Source organism: Morone saxatilis, unplaced genomic scaffold (genome assembly GCF_004916995.1).
Source record: "Morone saxatilis isolate NCDOM2014 unplaced genomic scaffold, NCSU_SB_2.0 Contig11, whole genome shotgun sequence".
NCBI classification, from domain to species: Eukaryota; Metazoa; Chordata; class Actinopteri; family Moronidae; genus Morone; species Morone saxatilis.
Window position 1 is genome coordinate 8,754,821 of NW_023339663.1, and position 10,144 is coordinate 8,764,964.

A 10,144-nucleotide genomic window follows, 5' to 3' on the forward strand; every position below is an offset into this window, starting at 1 on the left:
ACTACTTGTTTTTTTTGTTTTTTTTAAAACCCACAGAGCAGTGATGAATAGATAAAGTGTAAAACACAACTACACTAGCTCACGTGGGACTTTGTTAATTTGTCTTTAGAATTATTTCCATTATAGATTAATCTGATGCTTATTTTCACTGGTCCAGAAATAGGTCACACAAGAGGTCACGTCTTAAACGTCTGAGCAGTCCACAGTACAAAACTACCCAGTTAACAATCGCATGAGACAAAGAACAGGAGTAAATCTTCACATTTCAGAAGCTGAAACTAAAAAATGTTTGGTATTTTTGATAAAACATTAATTGATTACCAAAACACAATTCATTTTCTGTCAATTGACCCATCAATGCAGCTCTACTTTGTAGCTTACAAGTTAGAAGTTTGGACGGCTATCAAAACTACATTTCTTTAGAAGGATGCCACCATCTGCAGCAAAGATGTGTTCTCTTTAAGTTAATCAATAAGTCGTTTAACTGATAGCGAGTGAGTTCCAGTTTATGCCATGTGAGGATTTGCTGATTTTCTTTGTCACATATGATTTGAAAACTGAATATCTTAAAGTTTTTGACTTTTGGTCAGATAAAACAAGTAATTTGGATTTAAAAAATCATCAATGAATTGAGAAAATAATCAGCAGATTAATAAATATTTTAATAAGCGTTAGTTGCAGCCCCAGTTCTCTTGCAGGTTTTTATATTTTCATAGATCTCACTCTGTAACAAACAAATTTGCCAGTTGAAACTAACTGGCTCTATAGTGCGTTGGGAGGCAATTAATGATGATTTTCATTATCAATCTAAAATGTCATATTTTTTCAGAGCCCAGGGTGACATCTTCAGTTTGCATGCTTTGATGAATGTACAGTCCAAATCCCAAATATATATTCGAGCCACAACACCTGTGAAATAACCATACCCCCTGTAAATACTAAACCAGCCTAATCTAACAACCCAACAGCTCTGTTGTAGCACTGTGCAATGCATTCACACAAACTCTGAATAACAAAACAGAAATGTGCTGAGAAACAAAAAAAGCCAAAACATAAAGGTAATCATATTTGCAATTTGTTATTTAAAACCTTCCACATTTGGACTATAAGCTTTTTATATGTGTATGAAATGAGAGTGGCACAGTGAGCGCTAATTGGTCTTTGTTACAACAGCTGATTTGACATGTGGCAGACAGAGAGGCCTCCGCGTAATCAATAACGATATAAGTGATGGCTGCGTTCCATTTAGGGGTGTCAGTATTGTTCATGCTGTCTCACTGGCGGACCTGAAATGGAGAAGATGTTGTTGTCAATGGTAATGTTAGTATTTCCTGCTATGACAAGTCAAAATGCAGGCTGTGAAGAAGGCCTGAAATACTACGGATACATCTGAAGTTGTAATCTGGGAGTTGAGAACAGGTTGAGGCGTCCTCCTCACACACGGTGTCAGTTTCAGTATTTGTCTCAATTAACAGCAAAAAAAGTGTCTTCTCACAGCTCTCAGGATGTAAATTAATACCTCAAAAGATATGTTAGCTGTAAGTGAAGTCTTTCTCCTCGTCAGTCACTTCATCAAGTCATACACTTGGAATTTGTCATTGTCTCTTTAAAAAAACGTGCAGGAGGTTGTTTCCCAACATGAGCTTAAGCAGGCCGACTGCATATAAACAGGTCTGATGCTCTGTGTTGTTGTCTTGTGTTGTAGCTCTGTTTTCTTTGTGAAGCAATAGTTTGACAGTAGCCAGGACTGTTACCACCAGGAAAGCTTTGGGACGGTTCTCTGATCTGGAAGCGTTGGAGCGTGATTCAACCGTATGATCATTTTTAAAGGCTGTAGATTGGGTTTGAGCTGTATTGCATCCTACTGACAGGAGTGTGTCTAAAATGATGTCCTCGCCATTTATATCAATGAGGTTAGACTGAATATTAGAAAGCCCTCAGTATTATGCAAAACATCTGAGCAGCACTACAAACTACACTTTTAAAATAATCATAAAGTTGACACTTATAAAACCATTTAAGCAAACCAACCAAAAAAAATGTCCAACCAGCGCTCCAAAAGCAAATAAAATTCTGTTTGGCTAAGAAAACCATAATGTTTGTTTATTTATTATCTGTTAAAAATAATAAATAAACAGACGCATCAAAATCACAAACTAATCTAACATTAACATTCAGGAAAAAAGAGCCAATATATGCCATATATGTGATGAGCATGTCTGTTGTTTTTACACTATCATCTACTAACCAAATTGATGATGAAACAAGATACATGGCATGACAAGTATATGGCTGCCTTGCCAACCCTGCTAAATAATTTCCTGGGGGAAACCCTGTCTGGTCTGAAAGGGGTTGAAATGTACCGCTGACATGGTTTGTGTCATGATAACATGTCATGTCTTTCATCCTAAGTAGGTTTGATGAGAACTTATCACAGCAGTGCCAGACAGATAAATGGTTTAGTGTTGAGTCCAATAGTATGGGCATTTTGCTTCTTTAAACCTGTAGCAATGAATGAACACGAATGTGTTTATACTGTATGTTTCAATGTGCAGCCCCAAAGCAGTTTGACCTAGTAAAGTTATTTCACAGGTGTTGTGGCTTTTTCGAGGATACGCAACTCTGTTAGCTGCTTTTTAATCCACATTATTCAACAGGGGTAAAGATCTGTTTTAGACAGATGTTTAACCTAAAGCAGAGTAGTATTACAAAACTAGTCTCCTCTCTGATCACTTATGGTAACCAGCCATTTCCCCACACTAATTGAGAAATAAACCTGATGAGGACACCATATGAAGTCAATTTCAGTTCAGTTTATTTGTATGGCACCAAATCCTAACAAAAGTTATCTCAGTGCACTTTTCAAATAGGCCGTACTCCTTTTATAAAATAAAACCAGCGAATGGGGAGAAAAAAACTAAGTGAGAACCAGCTCATTGAAAAACTGGAGCATCTGTACAGTGCTCTCATAATCCTTCCCTAATTAACATCACTACTGTTTACTTATATCTGTCACCTAAAGTAAATACCTCGGGACAGATCTGTACTCTATACTTTATTTGACTCCATCATGCTGTGCTGTAGATGGTAAATATTGATTTAGCATCAGGCTTATTAGGGTTTAATCTTAATTTTTTTTTGTTCTACCTGTGTTGTTTTTATTTATTTATTTATTTTTAAATAATTGCTTTACTTTTCTCGTTTTTACTCAGTCTTGTGTTTCGTTTCCTCCACAGTGGCCTGGCTGTATATGGTGGCTCATTGAGGTGAACGAAAGGAGTCCCAGCGGCTGTTGGTTGGTGGGCGGCATCCGTGGTTGCCACGGTAACTGGCGACCATGCCAGGAGGTCGCAGGGGTCCCAGCAGACAGCAGCTAAGTCGCTCTGCTCTGCCGTCCCTGCAGACTCTGGTTGGAGGAAACCTCGGCAATGGTACAGGCCTCAGGAACAGGTGTGCACTACAATGAATTTAAATGTTTTTGCCTTGTAACTGTTTGAAGACTAACCTCCAGTTTTTTTAATGCACTTTGGTTTTATATTCAAACATTGCATTGTCAGCCTTCATTCATCGTTGATTTGTCTATATATTTTGCATTCCATTACGAAATGTTATAAGTGGTAACGTCATTTTAAGTAGAGCGGAACGATTCATTAGTCAAAGAAAATAAAATTTAATCAGTAGATAATTGTTATTTCAGTAAAAAAAAAAGCCCCAAAATCTCTAGTTCCAGCTTCTCTTATGTGAAGATTTCCTGTTTCTTTGTAAACTCTAAACCTTCGACTGTTGGTCACTCAAAACAAGAAATCTGAACTCCTTGGACTGTTAGGGACTTTTTTCAGTTTTTTTTTTTACATTTTAATCATGAAATGACTAATGAAGCCAAACCTGCAAGCTGGTTCTGGCAGCCAACTTGAGTATGCTGCCACACTCAAATGGCATACTCTTCTCCCTGCAAATATCCAACACAGCCTTTTAATGGTGGCAATCCACTAAAGCCACCGGCAGCCCCTCTGCTGCTGTTCATTTACTTTTTCAAAAGCTACACCTCCACCCCAGCATCCATCTGTAGGCTGAGAGTTTAACTCTCCCAGGGGGGAAGTTAGTATTGTGGCTCCCCACTCTCTGCTGACAAGGTTAGATCTTACATGCCAAACATCAACTACACATTTTCTACATTCATTATTTATCTATTCCACATTAGTTGTTGACTGGAAATGGAAAGAAATAGGCATGAGATTAGTTGATAATGAAAATAATAATAATTATTATTATTATATTATTATTATTATAATACCCATGAAAAATAACTTTAGATGTTCTAACTCGGCCCAGTAGCCTAACTCTTATTTTTGTGATTTTTCAGATGTTTAATGTATATTTACACTAACACTGGTTTGTGTTCACGAGTCCCTGAGATCGCTCAAATATAAGGCTTTTGCATTGTACCATGTTGTTACCGCGCTCACGGCTCAAACAGAGGGGGGATAGAGCCTTTTTGCAGTTGCTGCTCCACTCTGTGGAACCAGCTCCCCCTGGATATTAGATCTGCCCCCTGCCATTTCTGCGCTTCAAATCAGGCAAATAAACTCCACTTTTACTCCCTTGGCCCTTCTGTTCACTAACCCTGTAGTCCTGCTCTCCTATGTAATTTTCGGTGCTTGTGTGCCCAAGTAATTGAAGGTTTTCTTTTATATTCATGTTTTTATTGAATTATTTGACTATTGGTCCAATGTGTTTTTTCCTGTTTTTATTTGTCTTTTTAGTTATTTACCAATGTGTTTTTCTGTATTATTTGCCTTTTTTAGTCATCCACTGTACAGCACTTTGGTCAGTTTATACTGTGTTTAAATGTGCTTTATAAATTAAATTTACTTACTTACTTACATGAGTTGCATATTATACTGCAGTGTTTGAGAGTTGTGAATGTAAAGGTTTCTGTGATTTGTATACCACACTGGCAGTAGGTGTGCTGTGAAATAAATATTGTTCTAAACACACTTTACATCACAGATTTATCCGTCTCTGAGCGTTCGGATTAATTGTGTCTTCTTTCAGGAGCAGTAACTCGGTGGGTCTGTCTGCCCCCCCTCTCTCGGCCCTGATTACTCCGGAGCCGGTCCGTCACTCGAAGATCCCAGAGCTGCCGTTGGACAGCAGTCTGCTGTTTGAGTTCCTGCTTTTTCTCTATTTGCTGGTGGCCTTGTTTGTCCAGTACATTAACATCTACAGGACGGTCTGGTGGTACCCATACAGCCACCCTGCTGCCTCTACCTCGCTTGTAAGAACACACACTTGACTTGAAATTACTGCCTTTTCTTTCTTAACTTTAAAAATGAAAAACCCAAAGTTGATACCCACACTAACGCTAAACTTGATATTCAAAAAGAGGGCTCATCCTTTTGTTTTTTGTTATTACATTTTTTTTAATTTATTAGTATTGGGATATTAACAACTAAATGAAAGATTAAAGAAAATCAATCTGCAATACAAACACACTGTATATTTCTTGTCTTCTTTTTTTTTTGAGTTACTGCTGCATGAATCTCTATGAAGATATCTATCTCTATCAGATATCTGTAAGAATGCAGTATCTGTAAGCAAGGGACCAAGATTCTGAAGCATTCTGGTTTCTGTTTGTACTTTGGTTGGTTAAATAGTCAGAATGGAGAACAAAGAGGTAGAACCGCGTTGGCTGAAATCCAATCTCAGAACCCATCGGCTATTGTCTGTTGACTATTTTTTTTTTTAAAGATGTATTTGCATTCATGTGGAGATAGATGTTTATAAAGATCAGCCGAAATGTGTCTTTGTCATCATTCTCGTGTATCAAGTAGCTAATTGGACTGCAGAGGAAGTCTTGGTCCAGTTATCTGTTGCCCACTTTATTGGATATCCACTGGCTGCACCGGAAACCCTGAAACACAGGCCGTTGTCCCTAGAGGCTAAATAGACGATAACTGATGGGTTTCGAGATTGCTGCTGCATAATCAGTAGTTGTTTTTATTTCTTCTCTTTGATTTGTCTCTGTATTGTTTTAATTAGTGGAAATATATTCTGTGCTTTTGGTTCACAGTAAAAATTATGAACCTTAGTTACAGGTTGTGCAGGTTTTTAAAACTCATAAGAGCTTTTATTGGGCAGGTTCAGGTCTAACTTAAAATGTACAATTAAAAATGTCTTCATGGAAAACTAATTCTGAATGAGTGAAAAAAAGTATGCTTTGCTTCTACAGAACTTTCATCTAATGGACTACCACCTGGCTATCTTCATCACAGTCATGTTGGCCAGGAGGCTTGTTTGGACGATAGTTTCAGAGGTATACAGTCAGCTTTTTACACAGCCCCTGTGGGAATCAAACCCCACTGATGCAGTTTTGGTGCCACAGTCTTTCTGGTAACCCAGTTATTCTGTCATCTGTCTCGTCCAGGTATCCCAAAGCAGTGGCGGATCACTGCTCCGCTATGTGGTTCTGATCGCAGCTCGACTCAGCCTGCTGACCATGTGTGGCTGGGTGCTCTGCTGGACGCTCGTCAACCTCTGCAAGAAGCACTCTGTGCTCAACCTCCTCTTCCTAGGATACCCGTGAGTCTTTGATACCCCCCAGACTACACCCTCTAAAGGCTAGGATATGCTTGTTTGGTGTTTAGTTGTGTCACACTCAGTGTTTGTACCTGTCTGCATCTGAATGGCAATTGAAGCAAAAGGCCTGGCATCATGGAGCGGGGCGAGGTGCAGCAAATCATACAAATGGTGGACTCTCACTTCTCAAAGGCATTCACAGTGTTGCACAAACAATTGAAGTATGAAGTGAATTTCAAATCCTGCTTACTTTCTCACCTCTGCCCACTTTACTTGCAGTTGTGTTAAATTGTCGGTTTTGAAAATTTGCAGAAATCGTCGTATGCAGACTCTAATTTCGACATTATAAAGATGTGGGGGTAAGGGATTGTTTGGCTGGTTTCAAAACAAAACATTCACATAGCTATTAATCTGGTCAGTCACAGTAATACAGTAATGTTGTTATAGTAAGCATGTTGCTTTTATTTGTTTTATTTGTGTGCTAATGGTTGTGGACACATCCTCTCTTAATGTGTTTCACCATTTTAAATATGCATGATGTTTTCACATCGTACATTTCCTTTTCATCCTGCCACCATTTGAAACTAAAACTTGCTGCTCTGTTCCTTTTTTTTCCCCCACAGATTTGGTGTGTACGTCCCACTTTGCTGTTTCCATCAGGAGGGAGGGAAAAGCCAAACGTCATCAGCTGACTGCGATTACCCGGCCGACCACCAGCAGCCGACTGAACTCACGGAGACGCCGTTGTTTCGTCCACGTGACTTCCTCTTCCTGTTAAGAGAGAACCTCAGAGAGCAGTTTTCCAGCCCCCCGCACATGCCTATTCACAAATGCCCGCCACACACACACTCGCACACACCGGAGTTGATTCGAGCAGAGGTGGAGGAGTTGAAGAGCGACTTCAACCGGCGAATCAAGGAAGTGCTGTTCAACTCGCTGTTCAGTGCTTATTATGTCGCCTTTCTGCCTCTCTGCTTTGTCAAGGTTGGTATCGGTCACTGGGGTTCTTTTCCCCCTTTAAGATCTTATTGTTGATGTTGTCTCCTGTATGTTTTTAACTACAGTGAGTTTATCTTTCTCTAATACTGTTCTTTATTTCCCTAGAGCACTCAGTACTATGACATGCGCTGGTCATGTGAGCATCTGATCATGGTGTGGATCAATGCGTTTGTCATGCTGATGAGTCAGCTGCTGCCCCCCAGCTACTGCGACCTGCTTCATCGCTCGGCGGCTCACCTGGGCCGCTGGCAGAAACTGGAGCATGGCTCGTACAGCAATGCACCTCAACATGTGTGAGTGGCCAGTGTGCACACATTTGTACATACACAGGATTTTTTAATTACTCTGTTAATGGTTTGTGTTTAACTGTGGTGCTGATATGTTTTGCAGGTGGTCAGAAAGTACCATTTGGCCTCAGGGGGTGTTAGTACGACACAGTCGATGTCTATATAAGGCAGTCGGACCCTATAATGTCGCTCTGCCCTCTGATGTTTCCCATGCAAGGTTTTATGTGAGTATCTGTACTTTCTATCATAGTGACAGTGGATGTAACCTTTGCATTATTCATTCCGAGAGTCAAGAAAATAATAAAACAACAAACATGACGATATAATACAATGCCATACAATAATACCACAAACTACACAGCCATGGAGTCTGTTCCCCGCAAAGTATTAGTTGAAAAAAATCAGAAAATAAGCTGCATTAGATGGAGAAATTATACTTATATCACAGCCACATATTTAATTAGTTGGATTTTTAATTGGATCGATTCATACTTCTGTGTTAAGGCCTTGTCACTAAAGAATATAAGCAAATACAACTTGAAGCATGTGGAAAAAAGGCTTTTCCTAACTTCTTCTTTTCACTTACACACATCTAACAAAGCTGTTTCCATTACAAACCCTTCCTGTTCACTGCAACCCCTGCTCTCTATCACAGTGAATGGAACAATGTAAATACTAACGGTCTCATATTCAGTAATGAAACAAATTGAACGTCCCTGGTAAACCCATTGCGGCAAGTATAAATCAAGCTATCTGATAATTTCGTATTTAAAAAAAAAAAAAATGTTTTGGTTATTCTATAAAGTAACATGATCGAAAAATTTTCAAGGTGACACGCTCAAATGTCTTTTTTTGTCTTGTCGACTAATGATCCAAAACTCAAAGATATTCCGTTTACAAAGATATAAAACAACAGTATTCTCACATTAGAGAAACTGATACCAGAGAACTATTTATTCTACACTGAATACAGTGACTGACTGTATAAATCTGTATAAACGTGCATTGTTTTCCATGGTTCAGGTGTCCACCCACTGCATATCAAATATTTTAATCTTTCCTTCTGCATGGAATTATTTTCATTTCTGATTCTCTTCCTGTTTTTGGTCTTCCAGTTCCTGTTCCACAAGCCATTGCGGATCCTGAACCTTCTCATCTGGATCGAGTCCAGTGTGGTTTTGTACCAGTTATACTCTCTGCTGCGCTCTGAGCGCTGGAACCACACTTTGTCTCTGGGCCTTATTCTTTGCTGCAACTACTATGTCCTTTTTAAACTGCTCCGAGACCGCATTGTGCTGGGCAAAGCCTACTCCTACCCTCTGTCCTCCAACAGTTTAGGGCTCAAGTCGCAGTAAAGGCTCTTCACAGTGAGACCTCACCTACGAACTCTGGACGTGGAGGGGAGATCTGGTAAAGACCGGAGGGTTGATTAGCGCTCATGCTTGGAGGTTAAGGGACAGACTGTGAAACTCATAATCGTGTTTTGATACGGTTCTATTTTTAATGCAATGTTTATATATACCTATTTAAAAGAATATTTTTATTTTGTATACTATTTCGAGTTACGCCGGGCATTACCACGCTGACGACATTAGCATGTTCTGTTATGTTGTTGCTAGGCGACAGGGAAGTCAGGGTATGCCAGGGTGTGACTTTCACCAAAGATATTTTAAGTGCAGGTGGCCAATCAGCGGACTTGGCTTCTGACAGTCAGTTCAACCAGACGAGCGATTCAGAGCAGTGGAAGGAGATGTGCCTGAGATCCTGAGACCTGATTGGGCTGTCCTGAGGCTCTAGAACCAGTGAAACTGTTTGGGCTAATGTTAGCAGGACACAAACACTGTCATTGCTCTCAGCATATTTTAGTATGTTTTCATCAGTGATTTTAAAGCAAAAGTTTTACATTTTAGGAAATACGCCTATTCACTTTCTGGTGGGGAGTGAAATGAGAAGATATTGTAGATATTAATCAAATCTGAGGCCACAGCACGTAGACTGTTAGCAGCTTAACATTAGCACAAAGACTTTGAACAGTGGCCTAGCTCTTTCAAACTCTTGAAATCTGACTGCCAGGACCTCTAAAACTCTCTAATTAACACTTGTGTCTCTTACATCTCTCTTGTTTAATTTAAACAATAATAAAAGGCATTTTATAGGAGGTTATGTGCCGGACTATTTCCTGGCTCTGACCAGTTACAAGGCAACCACAGTGGCTGGCCAAGAAATGGCCTGGCATAATAACCCCGTTCAAAAGCAAATTGTCATTTTCACACTTAGAT

The 10,144-nt window shown here is 39.6% G+C and overlaps 1 protein-coding gene across 1 annotated transcript in view; it reads left to right on the top strand.

Annotated features, from left to right (window-relative positions):
• Window positions 1–3,236: 3,236 nt before the first annotated feature.
• tmem39a (transmembrane protein 39A) overlaps window positions 3,237–10,144 on the top strand; it is a gene marked incomplete at its 5' end in the record, with an annotated part of 7,444 nt that continues 536 nt past the window's right edge. Inside the window, 8 exon segments of the mRNA XM_035682131.1 lie at window positions 3,237–3,450; window positions 5,056–5,278; window positions 6,233–6,316; window positions 6,428–6,582; window positions 7,203–7,563; window positions 7,684–7,871; window positions 7,969–8,089; window positions 8,981–10,144. Of these exon segments, the coding sequence (XP_035538024.1) occupies window positions 3,338–3,450; window positions 5,056–5,278; window positions 6,233–6,316; window positions 6,428–6,582; window positions 7,203–7,563; window positions 7,684–7,871; window positions 7,969–8,089; window positions 8,981–9,220 (1,485 nt within the window). The 3' untranslated portion in view covers window positions 9,221–10,144.